Source organism: Macaca thibetana, chromosome 13, assembly GCF_024542745.1.
Source record: "Macaca thibetana thibetana isolate TM-01 chromosome 13, ASM2454274v1, whole genome shotgun sequence".
NCBI lineage: Eukaryota > Metazoa > Chordata > Mammalia > Primates > Cercopithecidae > Macaca > Macaca thibetana.
The window spans coordinates 78,167,209-78,189,820 of NC_065590.1; the positions used below are offsets into that span (position 1 = coordinate 78,167,209).

At 47.4% G+C, this 22,612-nt stretch overlaps 2 protein-coding genes across 2 annotated transcripts in view; one reads left to right on the top strand and one right to left on the bottom strand.

The window, feature by feature from the left end:
* The window catches only part of LOC126933840 (protein FAM136A-like), an 879,973-nt gene that overhangs the window by 821,085 nt on the left and 36,276 nt on the right, over positions 1-22,612 (bottom strand). The gene's annotated exons all lie outside the window — the stretch shown is intronic.
* PCARE (photoreceptor cilium actin regulator) lies at positions 6,686-18,721 on the top strand. Its single transcript, XM_050753980.1, has 2 exons — positions 6,686-10,416; positions 15,892-18,721. Exons 1-2 carry the CDS (start codon positions 6,728-6,730, stop codon positions 16,088-16,090), a joined length of 3,888 nt encoding a protein of 1,295 aa, XP_050609937.1. The 5' UTR covers positions 6,686-6,727; the 3' UTR covers positions 16,091-18,721.

A 22,612-nucleotide genomic window follows, 5' to 3' on the forward strand; every position in this document is an offset into this window, starting at 1 on the left:
ATTTGGGAGGCTAAGGTCATAGGATTGCTTGATCCCAGGATTTTGAGGCTGGATCATGGCACTGCTGCATACCAGCCTGCATGACAGAGGCAGACCCCTGACTCAAAAAAAAAAAAAAAAAGAAAAGGTGGAGGTGATTCGTCATGGACCTACCTAGAACTCCTTAGAGCAGAGTCTGAAAATCATTAACATATTTCAACCTCCTCATTTTGAAGTTGTTGTGGTAGACAGCCAGATACAGTAGAAGGTGCTAGAGCTTTGGAGTCAGCCATACCTGAGGTTTAATTTCTAGTTCAGCCACTTTCAAAATGTTGGTCTATGCCACAGACATTGGCTTCTCAATGTGACCTTAATATTTGGTCATCCCCTTCTCCATTCACTGATGCCACCGCGTAGGTACATATGGTGATGTCCATATGCAATTCTGTGAATGACTTCTTCCTGAGAAATATCTGCATGGGAAAGAAGAGTTAGCAAATTCACGTATTGCACTTCAATTTACACCTATAAACTCTTTGCTATTAATCTTTTTGATAAAGAGATAATTGTATAATTGTGTATAATTTTATTATACACTTCATGTTTTTTTAAGAACTATAGAACAATTTAATTTGGAAAATGTTTACAATGTGTTAAGTGAACAAGAATAATGCAACGGTACGTATATTATGATTAGCGACTATGTACTACATACACAAGTAGAAGAAAAGAGTGGAAGGTAATAAGCAAAACTAAAAATGATAATGCTTGTAAAATTCAAATATTTTAATGAAACATAAACATCTTTGCTAAAATCAACATTTCTTACTTTAAAATATCTCTGGGAATAGAAAAACATTTCTTGTTTTCTTGTAATAGAGACTTTAATCAGTAGTTAACAGGAAACCACTTTACAAGTCCAATTCCCTGGCACTACCACCTCTCTGGCAAGGTAGCAAGCTGGGAGGTGGGCTGGCTGAGGACCAGAGACCAGGAGACTGGGCTGAGGTCAGAGACGACTGAGCATGGGACTCCTTCTGGGATCTAGAACTCAGAGCTAAGGGTATCTGAAAATCCCCATCCAGAAACAAAATTAAAACCAGTGACCATCCAGCAAAGCCATCAATCTAAAGTGACTTGTCAGGGACAAAGAAGGTTTGGAAGGACAAGCTGGAAGAATTCTTTGGGCTGTGGGGCAAAACTGAAGTTGCTTGCCATAGACTGTTGTAGCCTTCCTCCTGTCGAGGCCAGAATCTGAAAAGATTTTCAGAATCTGAAAAGTTCAATGTGGTTGAACGTCCAAGCCCAGGTAAAGTTTAAAATGTAGATATCTCATTTTTAAAATGTAGGAATAACACAGACTGAGGAATCAAATAGACCAGGGTTTAAATCCCAGATCCGCTACATGCTAGTTATACGACTTGAGAAAATTATCTAAACTTTTTCAGCCTCAGTTTCCTCATCTGGAAGCATGAGTATGGCAGAGGAAGACTACTTGACCCCCAAAACTGGGACTCTTCTTCCACAGTATAGAAATGTTGCTGGTAAACAGCTTTCTTCTTGACTACATTTCCCAGCCCTTTTTGCATCTAAGTAGGGCCATGTGGTAAGTCTTGGCCATCAGAATGTAAGCAGAAATGATGGGTGTCAACTCTGGGCAAAGACAGTCAAGGATCTGGCCTACCTTCCCCATACTCTCTTCCCTTTCTGCCCTATAAGTCATGTATTGAAGATGGTGATGTTGCAAGATGGAAGGGCTTAAATCCCTGAGTCACCATGTGGAGTAGGGCTGTTTAAAAGAATGTGCCAACGTCTACACTGGCATTGTATAGACAATAATAACTCTTACTGTGCTAAGTCACTGAAATTTGGGGATTGTTAGTTACAATAGTTAGCCTACCCTTTAAAAAAAAAACCCCCATTTATATGCAAGAATTGAATCTATTTCAATAAAACACTTTCTCTTATTACCACACAAAAAAACTAGATAAATGTTTTTCAAGTTTGTGGTACATTTAGGATACTTTGATTCTAAATATACACGACCTCGTGTACGTGAAATTCTCTTTGGAGGATCCTTAGAGGCACCTTAAAGGGTTAAGCAGTCAACCTCCAGAGGGACAACGTACCTGTGTGATGACTGATTCAGACCACAAGCCACGCACACTAAGAGTCAAGAAAAACAGGCAGGTGTTTCTGCTATGATCACCAAATCAAAAGCTACTTAGGGCAGGCACCTGGATATCACATGTTGGTTTCTGATAGAATTGTGTATCCCACGAGCAACTCTGGATGGATTGCTCTAAGGTACATAACAGTAGCCAGATTGGTTCTTTTAATGATAGTTAATGATCCTCCAAAGCAAAGCAAGGAAGGCCAGCTTCTGAAAAGACAAATGTAAAGTGAGTGCTTAATGAAGTGCCTGGAACACAAACATGACCTCCTTCCCTGCCAGCTCACCATAACAGATGCGTGTTTATCTCTCTGTTACCTGTTCATCTCACATCTAGACCAGGGAACTGTGTTGCAAAAAGCACTCCTTCAGATATGGAAGATCAGGTATGTCCTAGGTAGGCCTTGACTAGTGGGAAATTTTTCTTAGCTCTTAAGGTACAGGAGAGCCCCTTTGGTGAAGCTGATAGAATTTGAGAGGTAAAACATTTCTTAGATGTTTAAACGACTTTCAGTCTTGGCTCAGAATTGATGTCACACTAGAACCATCTTTGCTGATCAATTAGTTCAGGGCCACATTAAACAAAATGGCACGGAATTTATTTAACATGCTAAGGGGGAAAGACTAGTACCTTATAAACTAATGTTTAGAATAGTTATATTTTAGATGCCATAGTTTGAGCTATGATATGGCCTGATTTTTTTTTTCAAGTGACTTTTGAAGGTGGAGCCTAACTTTCCTCTCTTGAATGTAGACTCTACAGTAGTGACTGGCTTCTACAGAATAGAATATGGAGGAAGTGAAGGTGACCTTTGAGATTAGGACTTGCTCTGGGGGCAGGCAGTTGCTCTGCTGTAAGAACACTTAAGCAGCTCTACAGAGGGGTCCACGTGACATGTAACTGAGGCCTCCTACAAACAGCCAGCAAGGAATGGCGGCCTTCATGTGAGTCAGTTATCATAGCCATGTAGATGAGCTATCTTGACAAGAATCATCCAACCCCAGTCAAGCCTTCAGATGACTGCAATCCTGGCTGACATCTTGGCTGGAAACTCAGAGATCCTTTTGAGTTGCCCCCAAATTCCTGACCCACACAAACTGTGAGATAATGTTTGTTATCTTAAGCTGCTAATTTTTTGAGTAGTTATATAAAAACAGACAACTAACAGAGGGACCCTTTTCCAAGACCAAGGACATTATAGCTAGGACCCTCTTAGGCACCAAGCAAAGCACACAATACTGCATTTTAGTTAGAGGTGTGTGTGTGCGTGCGCGTGCACACACACAAGTGCAACATACATAAAGCATGGAACTTCATTGTACAACTCAAGGAATTTTTGCCTATATAGTATATACCCAAATAACTACCACCTAGGTCAATATGTGGAACATTTCCAACACCCTAAAAAATTCCTTCATGTCCACAACCAGTTGATAACTCTTCACAGAGATCACCATTTTTCTAATTATTTAACTATGGATTACTTGCCTGTACCCAAACTCCATAAAAACGGAATGTTTCAACCTGCACTCTTTAATGTCTAGCTTCTTTCACTCATCATAATGATTTTAAAATTTATCCTGTTGTTACATGTTTCATTAGTTTGTTCCTTTCATTGCTGGGTAGTATTCCATTGTACAATTATATCAAATTTATCTATTTCCATATTGATAAACATTTGGGTTGTTTCCAATCTGAGGCCATTATGAGTAGAGTTCATAAATTTTCTTATACTAGTCTCTTTGCAGACCTTTATGTTCAATATTATTGGGTAAATTCTTAGGAGTGGAATTGACGGGTCACAGGGTATATTTTGAAATATCAGTTTTCCAAAATAGTTGTACTTTTATATGCCCACTCAAAATAATTTTCATTTGAAGCAAATCCAGTTTAAGAAAGAAAGAAAAACAAAAGTTGGTCTTAATGAAAAATGAATGGCAATGAATGAAGAGCTTCCTAAACTATTTGGAATAGTCAAGGAAACTCATATGTAAGGTACAGAGCTATGTGACAGCCAATCCTCCAGGCAAACACTTTGATTTTGATCACTGGTTTGGAAATAATTTTAATCACTTAGATCAAAGTTTTTCACAAAGATGAGTCAAGCAGGGGCCCAAATCCCGAGAGGAGAAGAATTTACATAAAGCGTCCTCCAGATGAGCTTTTCACTCTGTTAAATGGATGACCCGAAGGGAAAAGAAAGCCTTCCCACATGGCACCCTTGTTTACCAGGCCAGCCCAGCGCTGTGACAAATGAAGCACCGTCTTGATGCCTAACGCAGCTCGCCTGCAGGCGCTGATTCGGCTTTGTGTTTCCCCTGAGTTCTGCTTCAGATAAACAGATCAGGGAAGTTTATTAATGATGCACTCTGGGGCATTGGGCTGCGATAGGCAGCAGGCGCTGCACACGGCCCCAGTGGCCAGTCTCCAGCTAGCACGAGAGGCAGCTCTAAGTCCTGCCTGTTTCGAAGACATCCTGACACCCACAGGGTTGTTTTTGTTGGTTGTATGGAGTTAAGTAGGAAAAAATGAAGACCGGGAAGCCAGAATAGCAACTCCAATCTCAGCAACTTCAGGGGGATGCTCAGAGATGCTCAATGCAATGTTTTTCTATTTGGAAAATTTCAAAATTGGCAACAACCTAGATGCCCAAAAATAGGAAACGGTTAAATAAAAGCCCCTCTTCTTCCTGCAGACAGTGGGAATCATTGTGTTTGAGAGCAGAGAAATTAAACAATGAGGCCTTAGAAAACTCCTGGGGCAGCAGTGGATTGAGCACAGGGTGGGGGTGGGGGGCAAAAAGAGCACCAGATTCAGACGGCTCTAAGTGCATCACAGGCAATTATCTCCAGACCATTCAGGAATAAACCAATGCAAACCAATGAAATTCTTAAGACTTTCATTATTATAAGCGCCCTAGCTTCCAGGGGAAAAGAGTAAGAAACTTTTTTTTTTTTTTAAAGACACGGTCTCACTTCCAAAGTCCAGACTGGCTTACAGTAGCACTATTATGGCTCGCTGCAGCCTCAACTTCCTGGGCTCAGGTGATTCTCCCACCTCGGCCTCCCGAGTAGCTGAGATTACAGGTGTGTGCCAGCATCCCCAGCTAATTTTTTGTATTTTTAGTAGAGACAGTCTCACCATGTTGCCCAGACTGGTCTCAAACTCCTGAGCTCAAATGATCAGCTCGCCTCAACCTTCCAAAGTGCTGAGATTTGTAGGTGTTGAGTCACCACACCTGGCTGAAACTGCATGTTTTTGAATACCTACCGTGGGTCAAGCACTGGGTCAAGCACTTACCAAATATTAATTGACAATCCCCACAGTGGCTCTGTGAAGTAAGTACCATTTCAAAGATGAGCTCTGCCTCAGGGAACTTTAAAAACTTTCGGAAGTTTCCCCAACTAACAGGAGAAAGAGTCAGGATCCAAACTCCAGTCTCTCTAGGCCAAGCCCTTGTTCTAGATTTTACTGACAGCAAATAAAGTTTAAAATGAGTTTTTCAATGGGCAGCTGCTACCCTTAGCCACAGGCAGGAGCCTGACGCTCAGCTTGAGCAGAAAGATGGGCTTCCCCTTGAGTTATCCTCCTAATAACGAAATGGCTCTCCACTGCCCAGTTTTAGCTTGTTTTCCTATGAAGAAGGTTAAATAAAAAGCCTCTTCGCGTGAAAGCATTGCCTTCCTGAGTGTAGTGACCGGCCTTGAGCTTTACACAGCAGTAACTTTTCCTGCTGTCCCCATCCAAACTAGGGGGATAGCTTTCCTGCTACCTAACTCAATTTTCTAATGCAAAGGAAAGCAATCTTGCCTTCTTCATTCACTATCTTATTTAGAGACATTCTCTATCACTAGAGTCCTGGGGTTTTTATAAGCCACACAAACAACAACACGTTACTTCAATTATTGTCTATTATGTTTTGGGGTCTTCTTGATAACAACAGATTGGAGCACACTTGGCTGGTTTGCCCTTATTAATCCGTGAAGGTCACTTCTCTTCCAGGGCCTGCAATCAACGAGCCCTCTTCTTCTCTTCCACAAATGCATCCCTTCCAGAGCCTTTTGCAATTATGGCTCATTTCTCTAGGTTTCATATGGCAGGCGTCTGAACAGAATTAAAAGCATGAGCACGTGCAAAAATAATCCGCTTCCCAAGATAGTAAATGCTGAGAAGTTCTATATTAGAACACACTGTGAGTGCTGACTGGCTAGGGCATGATTAACCTAATAGGCTTAAGCTGCACTTGCTATCCACATCTGTCAGGACGCAAGCAAAACACAGGCCCATAATCCACCAGACTGGGGGCCTTCAGAATTGTCCTGCTGCTCACTAACAGCACAGGGTTCCAAACTTAGAACAACAACAGGACGACAGGTACCACTCCCTCTTCACATTTGGACCAAGAAAATAAAGAAAGCTGGTTCCAAGTTTAGGATATTGTACCATGGACTTCAAAGGATTCTGGCCTGAAAATTGCCTGGATGGACTAGTAAGATTGCCTTTTGTTCCTATTTCAACATGATTCTTGGAAAATTGTGAAGGTTGTGGGTGGAAGATGACTACAAGCTGAAATCATGGGGTGTACACCTTCACACAGTGACATTGTAAACAGCGTTGCAAAGAGTGGCATTCAGTTCTTGAAAAAGCCCAAAGCAATTCGGCCAGGATGTCAGGGCGGAAGTGAAAGAGGTTCCATCCCTTTGCTGGTTAAAAACTCCACCTGCTATGACGCTGGGGAGGGCCTGGCAGAGGAGCAGCCAAGTTCCAGGAGGAACCAAACCACAGCTAAAGGTCTTTGTCAGCTTATGGGAGATCCTGCTTCAGGCAAAAGGAAAGATATGGAAGGACTGATCCCAGGAACCAAAACCTCTTCATCCCAGCTGAACAAATCACAAAGCCACATGGCTAAGGACATTCTGTTCAAGACACAGGGTTCCCATGGATCACAAGGGGCAGACTTTTCTGGAGATGAGAGTCAGGAAAGTAGTACCCAAGACACTTCCAAATGGAAAAGGACACAAAAATGTCACACGTCAAGCAAACAGAGCCATTGCTACCAAACCATCCACCCTGCTCATGAGTCTGAAGGCAAAGTGGACTTCCCGGAGCCCCTGGTAAAGGCCCACCAGCACGCTTACACCTATCTCCACTCCAGCCTCTCCAAATATGAAGCAATTCTGTGCATCATCCATCAGGCCACCCAGACCCGGGAGCTGCTGCAGCCCATGCTCAGCTTCCTGCTGCTGTGCTTTGAGGAGATCAGCCAGCTTTTGGGGGAGATCTCCAAGGATGGAGAAGTACTCCTGCAGGAAGTTAGGGAGGATCTGGCATGGCCTTTGAAGAAAAGAGAGCCCCAGGAACAACCAGATCTCCTGCAACAGCTGCTGCAGTACACAGTCAGCAAACTGCAGGTGCTCAATGGCACGGTGGCCTTGCTCACCAACAGCTTCCTGGAGGGCTCCAGCAGCTACCTCCACTCCACTGCAACCCACTTGGAAAACAAGCTGAGCGCAAAAAGGAACGTGGATGAACGCCTCCTGGGGACTCTGGGGCAGCTACAGAGCCTGGCGAGTGGCCGTGGTGATGCTGGGGTGCAGGGTCTCCCCTTATGCTCTGAGGACAGTGGCATTGGTGCTGACAATGAGTCTGTGCAGTCGGTGGACAAGCTGGGCAAGCAAACCAGCTGGGACCTTGCACCAGAGCCTGAAGAATGGAAGTCGGTGACTTCACCCCACACAGAAGCTAGGCAGTCCGGACATGCCTGGCAGCAAAGTCCATTCTGTATGGGTTCAGACAGACCCCAGGACTGCCTGCTCTCAGGGGCTCCTATGGCAAAGGTTCAGCCACAAGCACAGGATGAAGCAAGGAGCCTATGCCTCTCCAGTACAAACCCAGAAAATATCACCTCCCCGCCTTTGAAGCTGGGGACAAGCACCCCATGTGATTCCTTTGGGATTGGGGTCTCTGTGGAACCACATCTTTCCGAAACCTCCAGGCTGATGGACGCTCCATCTCTTAGTGACAGCGAGGACAGCAGCCCAGAGGAGGAAGACGAAATGAGCAGCATGAGTCTGTGTGTCTGGCAGGAAAAAACTCCACATTCAAGGCCACGATCTTCACCTGCTGACCGGGAAAGCCCATTTCAGGCCCGCACCAGGAGGCTTAGGAGCCTCCAGGCCCAGGAAATGATTCTGAAGATGAAGGAAGCAATCAGTGAAAGGATCAAATTTGTCCCTGTGCCCTCTGGGCACCAGGATTGGTCTGAGGAGGAGGAGGGGAGGATAGTGGTCCCCCCAAGACCTAGCACCATCAGTGGCAGCAGGAGGGCCCCTGAGAGGCAGAGGAGGTCCCAGTCAGAGTCATGTCTCCAGAGTCACGTGGAGGACCCCACCCTTCAGGAGCTGCGAAGGGTCCAGAGGGACCTCAGTCAGAAGCTGGAGGCATTTTATGCCCCGAGTGCCAAAGGGCAGGAGCAGAGCCAGGAGCAGATTCTGCAGCCCAGAGCAGCAGCCGTGTGGCCCAATGGCACCTGCAAGGTCAGTCCAAGCAACACCACCAGCAGGCTCAAGGCATCCCTCACCAAGAACTTCAGTATTTTGCCTAGTCAGGACAAGAGCATCTTGCAGAAATGCAGTCCCCATCCTGAGGACGAACAGGGCAAAGCTGAGAAGCTTCCAAATGCCATCCCATCAGGAGATGTCAGTGAGGCTGCCGAGGCCACAGACCGGAATGTCAGGGGCTGTCCCACCAGAACATCCGTCAAGAAGCTTATTGAAACTTTCAGTCCCACAGAGAGTCTGAGGACACTGGGGGACTCTAAGGACTCTGGGGCAAGTCCCTGCCTCAGGAATTGCATCATGCCGCCCAGACTTCCCATGTACAGGGGCCTTGCCCCTTTGTATCCGAAGTCCCAAATTTCTCCAGCATCAGGCAGAGAATCTCTCAAAATGGGCATAGGCTGGAAGCCCTTAGCACCTATCTTTCCCCCTCTGCCCAAAGCAGAAGCAGCCAAGAGTGAGGAGCTCAGCTGTGAAATGGAGGGGAACCCCGAGCACCTCCCTCCACCGCCCCTGGAAGTCCTGATGGACAAATCATTTGCTTCTCTGGAGTCCCCAGAAAGCAGCAAGTCCACAGAGAGCTCCCCCGAGGAAACCCAGGAGCCAGGGCCGGCAGAGGCTGGCCCCACCAGGAGAACTTGGGCTTCCCCAAAGCTGAGGGCCTCTGTGAGCCCCCTGGACTTGCTGCCCAGCAAGAGCACCGCCAGCCCCACCAAGCCTCGCAGCACAGGGCCAGGGAGTGGCAGGAGCAGCTGCCAGCCCAGGAAGCCAGTCCTGGACCTGAGCCGCCCACCAGCCACCAGCCAAAGCCCAGAGGTGAAGGGTGGGACTTGGAGTCAGGCAGAGAAGGCCGCCAGCCTCTACAGGCAGCCCCGGAAAGCCATTGCCTGGCACCACTCCAGCCCTCCATCTGGACAAAACAGGACCTCAGAATCCAGCCTGGCCAGACTGAGGCAGAGCCGAGAGAGAAGCCCCGCAGTGGGCAGAAAGGCCTCTCCCACGAGGACACACTGGGTGCCCCAAGCAGACAAGAGGCGCCGGAGCCTGCCCTCCTCGTACAGACCTGCCCAGTCAAGCCCCTCTGCTGTGCAGACGCCCCCCAGTCCACCACTCAGCCCTGGAGCTCCCAGCCCACCCGTGAGCCCCAGGGTGCTAAGCCCTCCAACAACAAAGCAGCGAACTTCCCCACCACACCAGCCCAAGCTGCCCAGCCCTCCCGCCGAGAGTGCACCTGCTCTGTGCAACGTCTCTGGTCCTCCAACCCAGCACCCAGAAGCAAGCCCCCCTTCCTCGATTCCCTCCCCATCACCCCCAATGTCCCCTTCTCAGGGGCACAAGGAAACAAGAGACTCTGAAGACAGCCAAGCAGTCATAGCCAAAGTGTCTGGGAACACACATTCCATATTCTGCCCAGCTACCTCCTCTCTGTTTGAAGCTAAACCGCCGCTCTCAATAACCCACCCACTGACCCCACCATCGCTGCCGCCAGAGGCTGGAGGCCCTCTCGGGAACCCAGCAGGATGCTGGAGGAACAGCTCAGGGCCTTGGCTGCAAGCAGACTCACAGCGGAGAGCGGCTGTGTGTGCCCTCAACCCTCTGCCTTTCCTCAGGAGGACAGCTTCTGACCGCCAGCCGGGTGCCCGACCGCAGCCTCCCGTCTTGAACCCCACCAGCACCTCTTGTGAATCCCAGCTCAGCCAAAGCAGGTAAGGAGTGTCCTGGGGTCACTGCCCTTCAGCGGCTTGGAATAGGGAGGAACAGAGCGCATGGGCCTCAGGATCTTCTGGGTCCTAGTAGTTTTCAAATTGTGCTCCAAGGGAAGAGGCAGTTGGGAAAAAGAGGTGCAGGGGGCAGTTCCAGCTCCCCTACTCTCCAACCTTGAGTTACTGGGCTCTTATCTGTTACACATTCCAGCTTCCTAAGAAAGATTTTAATTGAAAAGAGGCCCTGCTGTATTAAAAAAATCAAGTTCAAATGAGAAAACATGGACAGGAAAGGCGCACACACCGGGGCCTGTCGGGGGGTAGGGAACAAGGGGAGGGAGAGCATTAAGACAAATACCTAATGCATGTGGGGCTTAAAACCTAGATGATGGGTTGATAGGTGCAACAAACTACCATGAAACATGTATATCTATGTAACAAACCTGCACGTTCTGCACATGTATCCCAGAACTTAAAATATATACCTCAAAAAAATAAAATAATAAAGTTCAAAACACTCAAGTTAGTTCAACCCCACACAACCCGTGTTTTACAGCTGGGGAAGCTGAGATGAAAAGACTTGCCCCTATGGCTGGCTCACTGGCTCCCCTTGTTTCTGGTTCCCCGCAGGAGACCAGCATCTAGTTGGGAGGTTCTCAAACTATTTGGTCCCAGGACTCCTTTAAACCCTTTAACGTTATTAAGAGCCCAAAAGAGCCTTTGTGTGTGGAGGCTGTATCTATCAATGTTTACTGTATTGGAAGTTAAAACTGAGAAATATGTAAATTATTTTTTAAAAAAATATATGTTAACACAAATAATATACTCTTATAAAAAGTGTGTATTTTCTTTTGTCTAGTTTTTTAAAGCTTTTATTTTAGGTTCATAGGCACATGTGCAGGTTTGTGATGTAGGTAAACTTGTGTCACAGGGGCTTATTGTACAGATAATTTCATCACCCAGGTACTAATACCCAATAGTTATTTTTTCTGCTCCTCTCCCTCCTCCCACCCTCCACCCTCAAGTAGGCCCCAGTGTCTACTGTTCCCCTCTTTGTGCTCATGAGTTCTCATCATTTAGCTCCCGCCTATAAGAACATGCAGTATTTGGTTAGTTTGCTAAGGATAATTAATGACCTCTAGCGCCATCCATGTTCCTGCAAAAGACATGATCTTGTTCTTTGTTATGGCTGTATAGTATACTCCATGGTATATACATGTATTACATTTTCTTTATCCAGTCTGTCATTGATGGGCATTTGGGTTGATTCCATGTCTTTGCTATTATGAATAGTGCTACAATGAACATTTGCATGCATGTGTCTTTATGAAGAGTATCTTCTACAACAACAAAAAATGTAGGGAAAAGAATAGCACTGTTGTACATTTTTTCAAATCTTTTTAGCATCTGGCTTAATATAAAATGACTGGATTCACAGCTCTGCTTCCATCGTCAACCTGTTGGGATCTCACACCTCATGTAGATGCTGGTGTCTCCACCCTACATTCACAAGAGAATGAGTGAGAAGGAGAAGTGACATCTTAGTATTAGGATGAAAATAGTTTTGATGTCATGGGCCCCCTATAAGTGTCTCAGGAATAACCAGGGGCCCCCAGACCACACTTTGAGAATGGCTAGTCCTGGAGGCATGGAATATAAATGTGTGGCTTCCCATATCACCAGGGACATGGCTCCACTTCTCCTCTAACTTCAAAAGTTTGTAGAGTGAGAACAAGAGTCTTCATGAGTGCTGAGTGCCAGAATCCAGGGGTGGGGCTGCTACCTCTTCCCCGGGCAGACTGAGTTCCAAGTGTGCCTTTCTCATCAGGGCAACAGACGTGCATGTCATTGGCCCAGCCGCACAGACAGGCCCGGACATGCAGCCGCAATGGGGCATGAGTCAAAGTGTAGCCATTGCTGGGCACTGAAAGAAGAACTCATATGCTCAAGTGGTTATTTTACAGAATACACAGGGAAATGTGCCTTTACCCAAACTGGCGTAGAAACAATAACAAAAAAAAATTCTGAGATCTATTAGAGAAGAACTCTTATCAATGTGTCTTGATATCAGATCAGACAAAGCTCAACTGACACTGGTCCTTGCTATCTTTGCATAGCCCACGACTGTGTAAATCAGCAGTTAATTTCTGCCAGAGTGATATGTGTTGCAGACTTCACAATCTGTCCAGGCACAAATGGTAATTTTTTACAAAGTACTCGGCAGTCAATTTTAAATAAAGATATTATCTCGGGAAAGTTGTGCATTATTACAGTTAAACTTCCCCAGCCACTTGAAAGAAATGAAATATTATTTTTGCAAGAATCTTAATGTAACATTGCTCTTTTCTTAAATCTAAAATGAGCTTCCTACAGTACAGTGGTTTTCATCTAAGAACCTCTATAAATGTTAATGCATTATTCCTCACTCAAGCCACTTATTCAGTTATTAGATTTCTAAAACTGTGCCCTTCAGGAGAAGAGCTTGAGAGAACAGGGACAATAAAATGGCATTAATTAAAAACACTAACATTTTAAAACAGCAGGAGCAATAATAAAGTAACATAAAATTGTTCGAGAAGAAAATAATGCCCTTCTTCAGGCTTCTCCTCAGAACAGGGCAGCTAAAAGGTTGTTTTATGTCCTGAATCTCAACACTTGGGGCAGGGGTGGTGGGGAGGTAACAGTGGCTTGAAGGAGAGAGCATGTCCGGGCGCGGTGGCTCACGCATGTAATCCCAGAACTTTAGGAGGCTGAGGTGGGTAGATCACCTGAGGTCAGGAGTTCGAGACCAGCCTGGCCAACATGGTAAAACCCCTTCCCTACTATAAAAATACAAAAATTAGCAGGGCATGGTGACACGTGCCTATAATCCCAGCTACTCAGGAGGCTGAGACACAAGAATTGCTTGAACCTGGGAGGCAGCAGTTACAGTGAGCCAAGATCATGCCATTGGGCTCCAGCTTAAGTGACAGAGCAAAACTCCATCTCAAGAAGAATTTAAAGAGAGAGGGAGAGAGAGAGAGAGGGTTCATAAACAGGAGGATTCCCAAGGTCACGTAGAAGGTTATATAATGACTTGCAACCATTCCCCTGCCTCTCATGACACCACACAGCTCTAAGCCTTCCCACACTGTGAACATGTGATGGGAAAGTGCTCATTCCCCAGCACCCCCGCCCCCAGGTATAAAGTTGGCATCCGGGAGCAGAAGCACACCTGCTGTAAGCACGTCAGGCTTTGCCACCCTGTGAATAGCAAGCTTTTTTTTTCCGCCATCCTGCATATGGGGAAACACCACCAGGGACTAGGCATGATTTCCCCAAGATCATGCAACAAGCCAGTGCCAGGGAGCCAGAGGCTGCTCAGAAAGGGCTGTTTCCCCAAGCAGCGACATGCAGGGACACAACCACACCCATGATGTCTTGCAGCTGAGGCAGGCCTGCAAGCTAAACCAGCCTGCCCTTCCAGTCACCCCGTGCGAGGCAGGAGCCCCTTTTTAGAAAATGGATGATGTTTGTATCTCCCGATCTTGGGGCCCTGGGGATTGGGAACAGCCCTTGGAGGCTTACCCAGGAAGCTCAATGACTGAGCTGCAACTGTTATTTATGTGCCAAATCCCCCAGTGGGGGTTCCAGCCTCTAGGTCTCTGGATGTTGGGGCACTGTGTGCATTCGAGAAGGCTCCAGACTTTCTCCCCTCAATGTGGTGCTTTCAGCCTTTGCCTGGCCTGGACTGCCCAGGCCTGCATGCTCTGCCGCCTTTACTCAGTCTCCTGGATCAGAAGCCCAGTGGCCCCTGGGCCCTGAACTCCTGTAGGGACCTGTGATGGGGCCGGAGGCCAACACAGATGAGATTGGCTCCAAGGCACAGTGAGTTGGGTTCCTTCCTGTCTGACAACCATAGCTGTGTGCTGGTCTAAGCGCCCACCGCACTTACCCACAACTCCTAACACCCACCTCGATCGTGTTCAGATCCAAATGCAAACATCTTCTCCAGTGGTTTGGCATCCCATGTAAGCCTAACTTCACAGAGCTGAGCATGTTGCACAATAAAGCTCACAGATCAGGCAAGAATGTGCTGTCGCAAGCAGAGAGATGCCTTCTTACCTGTGCATGTGCGGAACTGGGGTCTTGTCCTGGCCCTGAGGCAACTGACTGAGAGCTCTGACCAAGGCCTCATAGTCCCTGTAGTAGGATGACGTGGTCCCTAGAGTCCTTTCCTAGTGCGACTTCCTATTCATTCAACAATGCAGCTCCATAGTATCGCTACCCACCTCTGGGGCACTTACACTATTAATACAACAGTACACCAAGGGTCTTCCATGCTTCACCCAATATTGATACCTATGAGTGCCTGATGAGCTGCGTACTATTATTACTTCCTTTTTTTTTTTTTTTAAGACGGAGTTTCACACTTGTTGCCCAAGAGGCTAGAGTGCCATGGCGCAATCTCGGCTCACTGCAACCTCCGCCTCCTGGGTTCAAGCGATTCTCCTATCTCAGCCTCCTGAGTAGCTGGGATTACAGGCATCTGCCACTATGCCTGGCTAATTTTTGGTATTTTTAGTAGAGATGTGGTTTCACCATGTTAGCCAGGCTGGTCTCGAACTGCTGATCCCAGTTGATCCACCCTCCTCAGCCTCCCAAAGTTCTGGGATTACAGGCATGAGCCACCACGCCCAGCCTATTACTTCCATTTTATACGGAAGGAAACAGACTCGGAGGGGTGAACTAATAAGCTGGAGAGTCAGGACTCGAACCCAGGCAGCTAGCCTCTAATCCCCACTCTGGGGAGCCTCAGGCTGTCCTGCCAGCAGATGGCCAGTGTGGCTTCCTGGGTAGGTCCCCTGCTAGCAGAAGCTTGCTCCATGCTCAGGGCCACCCTCCATTCTGCACTCCTAAGGCATGCCAAATCCCACTCAGGCTCCTGTGGGGGTCCCCTCCCCATGCAAAGTCCCCCTTAGCTGTGTCACTCCGCAGCTGAGAAGCTCTGTTCCAGCCAAATGCGGGGCCTGGGCTGGGCCAAGCTGTTTGCATTTTTCTCAATTCAGGAAAAGGGTGGCAGCTGCGCGAAGCCGGTTTTTTTCCTTGTTGTTGTTATCTTTAATTCAACTGGCTAAGCCTAGCCCTTATTAAACAAGAAGTGCTTTAAAAACAAAAACAAAATTAAGGCCCAGCTCCCAGAGCTTCTGAGGGAGTTGCTTTGTTCAGAGCAGCAGGATCCAGGGCTTCAGGGGAAAGAACAAGACTCAGCCTGTCACCCCAGCTCCCGCAGCGCCCACCCCTGCAGGCACACAGCAAGGGCGGCACCAGCCTGGCAAGCCTGGTACAGAGGGCAGAGGCCTGGTCCCCAAAGTGAACAGGCACAATTGTGGGAGAGGGCTGGGGTGGGACAGAAAGGGAGAATGGAGGACAGGGGTGGGGCAGGAAGGAGCAGCAGAGGAGGAGTGTCTGACCTGCATTTGTCCTTTCTCTCGGCAGCAGCAGCGAGGAGAGCCCTAAGAAGGACACAGAGCCGGGGAGCAGCCCCTCTTCCCCTGAACTGCAGGGCAGCAGCAGGCGTGCATCTCCCCCAGAGTTCTGTGTGCTGGGCCACGGGCTGCAACCAGAGCCTCGCGCCGGCCACATCCAGGACAAATCCCAGCCAGAGGCGCAGCCCCAGCAAGAGGAGGTGTCCTGACAGGCTGACGAGGGGGCCACACTCATGCAGTCACCCCAGAAGGCCAAGTGTGACAGCCAAGTGTCCCGCCTGACCCAGAGATGGTGGGCAAACCAAACTCCTACCGAGGTGTCCTGGAAAGGCCTGGAAGGTGCACTGCCCAGCGGGTCTGCTGAATTTTAAACAAACGCCGTTTTCAGTCCCAGATCCTGCTCTGCCTTGGGGTTCAAAAGTTAACCAGAACTTTAGACCCCACAATGACAGTATTTAATCCTTCAAGTGCTGGCCTTAATTTTGGGGTGGGGTGGGGAGTGGAGAATGTATTTGTTGCATGCTTGATAGGGTTTTAACTGGGTTCGTTCCTTGAGATCACTGAAGCCTCACAACGGTGAATGAAGCAGATAGCATTCTCCAGTTTCGCGCACATGAAAACCGAAGGTGTGGGGAGAGGCCCCCTCAAGTGTTTTGCTCGAGGTCATACAGCTAAGAAGAGAATAGAGCAAAATTTTGCACAGATGAGTCTGGTGCTAGAATCTCTCTGCTCTTTTTATTACATTCCATTGCCCATAAGTATTTCGTCACTCCACCTGCCTAAAGCAGACATGGGTGCGCAAATGGTCGGAAAGCTTCTTTGTTGTAAGGTTAGGTCGTGGCACAGCATTGAAGCCCCTATTGAGAGCTTTGTTTAGAAGCGCGTGGCTCCCAAAATGAGAAGGCTGAGTGAGCTGGGATTAAAACACACAGCCCCACCTGTCCTCTCCTCCTTCCCAAGCTCAGTTTCAGTGCTTTAAACCCAAAGCTGACAGCTCACAATACCAGCCACGCTGCCTCTCGGCCTAAGCATGTAGCAAATGCTCTCACTGCCCTACGCATTACGTGCTTCTGGACTGAGTAGGGTAAACTAAGCCTCCCAAACAAGGCAGCCCGTTCTCTACATGCCGTGGGCGCTGGAGCGCAGAAGATAGCGTGGGTAAGGCATACGCACCCACACGCCCGCCGATCTCCCCTCAGAGGCTTCTTGGCCAACTTTATTCCCAGGTCATCTTGCAAGAACTTCTGCTGGAGTTGAAATCAAAGTGAAAAACAGTTGTTCATGCCAAAAACCTGCTTCTGCCAATGAGCTAGATATTTGCTGCCAATCTTGGAATGTTTCCATTGGAGGCTGTGGTGTACGTTCTGTTTAGAAAGGATTTTGCAGTAACTGAGTGATTCAATGCCGGCTCAATGGGTTGGCAAAAGACAAGAATTCTTACCCACTGCGGTACAGCTAAGGGACGATCCTCCAGATCTGCTGCAAAGCTGATTTTTAAAGTTTGGGGAAATTACAGACCTCAAACCCATTCTTGCTGAGATTGTGCGCTCAAAAACTTGTGAAACTGTGTCCCTAGGGACTCCAGCTACCTCCCCCAGAGAGAGGCTATGACTCTGAGTAAATGAATCCCACCTCGACTTGTCCAGTTATTATTCAAAGGCACCCAAAGAACAGCTGATTAAACTACCAAGAGGGGCCACAACCCGCCCCTCTGCTGGAAATGCACATGCAGCTCTGCTCATGTTTGCTCCTGTTGTCGCCCTCATCTCAGAAGTGCTCAGGCAGTGCCCAGGCCAGCGATTCTAGAGCTAAGCCACACCCACTGCTGGGTGGACACTTAGGAGCTGCCTGGGCTGCAGGCAATGAGGGAAGCCCAGCCACCCAGGCAGGGCAGGGGCTGAGGTAAACACATGAGAATGGACCAGGCTCAGGAAACTTGCCCGACAGATATCTGGGCATTCTCCCTAAATGGTTGGGCAGACCACTGGGTGACCATGGGGTGAGCCTTAGGAAAGCTGGGCACTGAGCTGAGTGAGGAGACATACAGTGTGAGCAGCCTTTGAGGTTAGCGCACAGGTAAGTGGCTTCAGGTGGGACTGCTCAGAAAGTGGGCCCTGCCTGAGCTAGGATTTAGGGGCAGGATTCCTGGAGGTCTGAGGAAACAAAGCTGTTCCCCAGCTGCAGGGAGGCTGGAATGGGACACAGTGGGTGAAACTGGAATACCATGAGGGGGTGTAACCACAGGAATTAGAAACATTTTAGTTACTGGAACCAGGATATGAAGTGGAGCCAGATCAGCAGTGAGGGGAAGCAAGGCTGAGTCTCCAGCCCAGGCCTCCTTCCGTAAAGGGCCTCATCTTACAAGTCCAGGGCGGGGTAGAAAGTGGAAAGGGTGGCCAGTTGCCCCCTGCAGTGGCCGTGCAAGCTAGCAGGGGCCGCAAGGAGCCACGCAGAGTATTCCACCACTGAAGGGGTCAGTGTCATGGAGAACACACAGGAGGGGTCCCGAATGAACAACTGTGCTTTCCGTGAGCATGCATGGCAGGAATCTACACTTTTTCTTCATAGAGTTAGAAACCAAGGACCGTCAGGGATACAGAGAAGGAGGAACCCACCACAGATCCATCTAAGGGGTGCACGTCATACCCATCTTCTTACTCGGGCCAGCTCCACCCTGGAGCACAGCTTTCATCCTCCCGACCATGGAGACCCCAGAGCTGTGGAGAGGGAGGTACTGAGCCTAGCCCCTTACCCAACACTTTAATGACACTGTAAACAGCTCCACCCCAGGGGGAAAAAACAAACACAATTTTCTGCTTCCATCAAAAGAATTCATGGAGGAAAAAAAAAAAAGAAAGTAAACATCTTATTCTGGCAGAACAGTGATAGTTTTTTGCAAGTATAAACACAATCTTCAAGATGAAATACAACCTCCCTCCGCGGCTGGGGTCCGAGCTGCCGTTGACTCTAAGCAGTATCTATCTTCCTCACATCATATGCCCAGTTCAGAGCCTAAAATAATCCATGTTGAAAGGAAACACAGGGCACACAGACCAAGGAGACTTTTCTTTCACTGTGAAGGGCCTAGGATTGACAAGACTTGCCTCATAAACCTTACAATGTGAATGAAAGGGATTTTGAGAAATACATTCTTTTTCTGAAATAAACCAGTGGTTTGCATGTATCAGAGGAGCCGCTGCAGTGAATTATAAGTGCTGACGTGTTTGTCAATTGATCATCTGGTTGATGGCTTACAGGCTGCTAAAGCACCCACTCTATCTTTCAAAGGAAGTCTTTTCAAAGGTAATATATTTTTAAGTAGCCCCACATCAAAGATTCAGTTGAACTGCCATAAAGTACACGTGTTCTGGGCCTGTATTAACAGAACATGTTATACTGCACTATTGTCTACTCCCCATGCCTACCTGAGGTTTAAATAAAGCTCTATCAATCCATCCAGACATTTTTATGAAATGTTATTAAAAATGCATCGCACAAGAAGAGGAGCAAACAGTTAATTCACTGAGCACTCTAATTCAATTTTATGGAGGACCCTGGACACTGCAGGCTTGATTGCACTCCTGGACTTCAGAAAGTAACTTTGTGAATAGTCCATGGGCCCTGCATCAGGTGGCTCTAGGATTCCACTGACCTAGTCACCCGCTTCTGAACGCTGTCATATCAGACACCCTTGAAGTCTAGCACAGGAGGCAGCAATCGGTTTTGGCTGGAGTGATAGCACTGGCGGGGCTCAGTTAATGCCCACAGATAAAGCTGATTGGCCTAAACTGGAGGAAAAAGAAAAAGAGGAGGAAGAGAGCAGGAGGGGAAAGAAACAAGGGGTATGGAAAATGGGCCACTCATTCTCAGGAACCAGAGAGTATCATGCTCCTGAGGGTTGGATTTACAACACCAGAGCCTGAGTCGTGACACCTCCATTCCCTGGCTCTATGACCCGGCATCTCTGGGCCCGTATCTTCATCTGCAAAGCAGTGATAATGTCAGCCTACTTATCCCACCATCTGCACGACAGGGGCAAACGTGTCTTTTCTAAGGCATCTTTTTGAGCCATCTTGGGGAACGGAACTCATAATCCTGGCCATTTTGGTCTTTAATGTTCATCTCTGCTGCCTCCGCACTTTAATAAAGAGAAAAGAAGCCAGTATCATTTCCCCCTCATTTCTGAGCTGCGCTTTGATCTTTGGAGAAACTTAAAAACAGCTGTCAAACTCAGCAAGAATTGACTTCCTTCTTTGAAGGTTTTCATGTCTTTCAAAGTGAAGAGAAAAGACTTCACAACATTTGCTTGCAATCGCAAGTACATATGTCAAATATACCACATGGAAAAAAACAAATTAAGCCTCTGAATCTCTCGTCTTTCCCATGTTGAGTCATGAGGCTGTCAGTCAGTCAGATAGATGGCCAGCAATTACTCTGAACACTGCTAAACAGCAGGCTTTGCATGCAGTGTGGGATGAGGCTCCCTCCAGTTAATAACAATTCTACCTTTCTTTGTATGTAACGCTCTACTTTTTCAAAATGCGATTATCTACATTGTTTCATTAAATCTTTAGGGGAAAAAAGACTCTGAGATGGACAAAGCAAATGTTTTTTCAATACCTTTTACACATGAGAAAAATACTTCACTCCAGAGACACATTGCCAGTGAGGGCAGAGCAGACCTCTTACCCTGGCCAGCCTTCCTCCTGATACCTGGAAAGCAGGATCTAGATTATTCCAGAAAGGCAATACTGGAAGGAGACAGCATACCTTTCTATGGAAGAAATTCTCCATTTTCTCTAACATTTACAAATAGGAAAGTATTTTTCTTTTTAAAGATATAGAGTCTCACTCAGTGTCGCCTAGGCTGGAGTGAAGTGACACAATCATAACTCACTGTAGTTCACTGCAGCCTCAAACTCGTAAGCTCAGTGTCCTGATTAGCTGGGACTACAGGCATGCACCACCATGCCCAGTTACGATTTTTTTATTTTCTGTAGAGATGGGGTCTTGCTCTGTTGCCCAGGCTGGTCTCAAACTCCCAGACTCAAGCAGTCCTCCCACCTCAGTCTCTCAAAGTGCTGGGATTACAGATGTGAGCTGCCACACCTAGCCCAGGAAATTACTTTTCATATCTCACCAAAGTTCAGCTGAAATCCTAGCCATTCCTCAAACTAGCTTGGATGAAAACTCAAAACTAGGTCTCCAAGAGTTTTTAAATTCCCTCTGAGAACCTCGACCATTCCCATCATTTTCCAGCCACACACACACACAAACACACACACACACACACAAACACACACACACAAACACACACACAAACACACACACAAACACACACACACACAAACTGCTGCCAGGATTAAGAAAAAGAGAAAAGTATCTTCCAAAAATCTTTGCTTCTCATTGCCACGAACCCTGAAGTGGGCTTCCAGATGAAAACTGGCAGGAGCAGACCTGGCCTCCTTCTGGAGATAGCTCTTTATTGCCAGAGCCCCACAGCGGTAAAAACCAGCGGATGAGACAGAAAAGACTGTAGACCCTGGGAAACAAATTGCCTTCATGAAAATTATTTATCTAGCAATTTTTTTTCCCTCCTTTGGAAGGGGACAGGATTGGCTATGGTTACAAAACCTGGTGACATTTTAAAGTGATTGTTTAGTTAACGGCTTCTGACATCAGCTGCAGAAGTGCCGGATCACTTTAAGGATGTAAAAATTCTCAAGGAGAACCCAAGGTGATGCTAATAACAGCTGTCAACCCACAGAGAGGTAATTATAAAGATGCGATTAAAACAAAGCAAAGCCTTCAAATGTTACAGCCAGCTTCACTGAAACACCAGGGGACGGGATATGGCGAAACCAGCACGCCCCCTGAATAAACCCCAGTAATGATAAGGACCAAACCTGAGCCCCCAAGAGGTCCCTGACTCAGAAACACACACCAGGGAGCACCCATGCGCACAGGGATGCTGCCGTGCTATCTGGAACCCAGCTGGGAGCAGGCAGTTAGGACGCTGCTTCCCAGGCTGCCTGGTCTTCAGAATCAGCTGCTTGATAATTTGCAGATTCCCAGGCCTTCCCCCCCAGTAACAGGTCTACAGCTGAGACTGAGTCTGAGTTTTTAAAAAGCACTTGTTCCTGTTTCTCTCCCCATCTCCTCAAGCAATTATTTTCATCAACCACATTTGGTAAAGACTGATTCAGGGATGCTGACTCCCAGGTGTGGGCTAGCCTGGGAACCTAATAACCACTGAAAGCTTTGAGATCGTGACAGAGGTTCTCAATCTTGAGTGTGAGCGATCAAGGCTCTGATTCAGTAGGTCTGGAGTACAACCCAGGGATCTCTACTTTAACAATCACTGTGGGTGATATTGTAACAAGCCACAGTCCACACTTGGTGCCTATAGCATCCCCAGGCCAACAGCTTCCAATCAGGGCATACCTGAAGTCTTCCCTTTTTCCACTATGAAGCTGCAGCATTCCTCTGCTTGCATATGAGCCTCTGCCAAAACTCAGGTCATCATGGCAGACTCCCTTGCTAAAGCAAGCTCTGAATAGACTACACTTTTCTCATTTGTCTTCATTTGTGCCCGCAAATCCTATCCCCACCAGAGGCCAAGTGTTCACAGAATGTCCTAATGATTAGAGCTGACCAAACAGACCCTCTGCCCTGAAGCTTTTGGGAGCAAAACTCTGGGACCAGACTAACTCCAGAAATCCATGGGGCTT

Excerpts from the sequence above, each read along its gene's own strand:
- PCARE (XM_050753980.1), top strand. The coding sequence starts at position 6,728 with ATGGGGTGTACACCTTCACACAGTGACATTGTAAACAGCGTTGCAAAG. Across the intron at positions 10,417-15,891 it reads TCCCAGCTCAGCCAAAGCAG|CAGCAGCGAGGAGAGCCCTA; the intron begins GTAAGGAGTGTC and ends TTCTCTCGGCAG.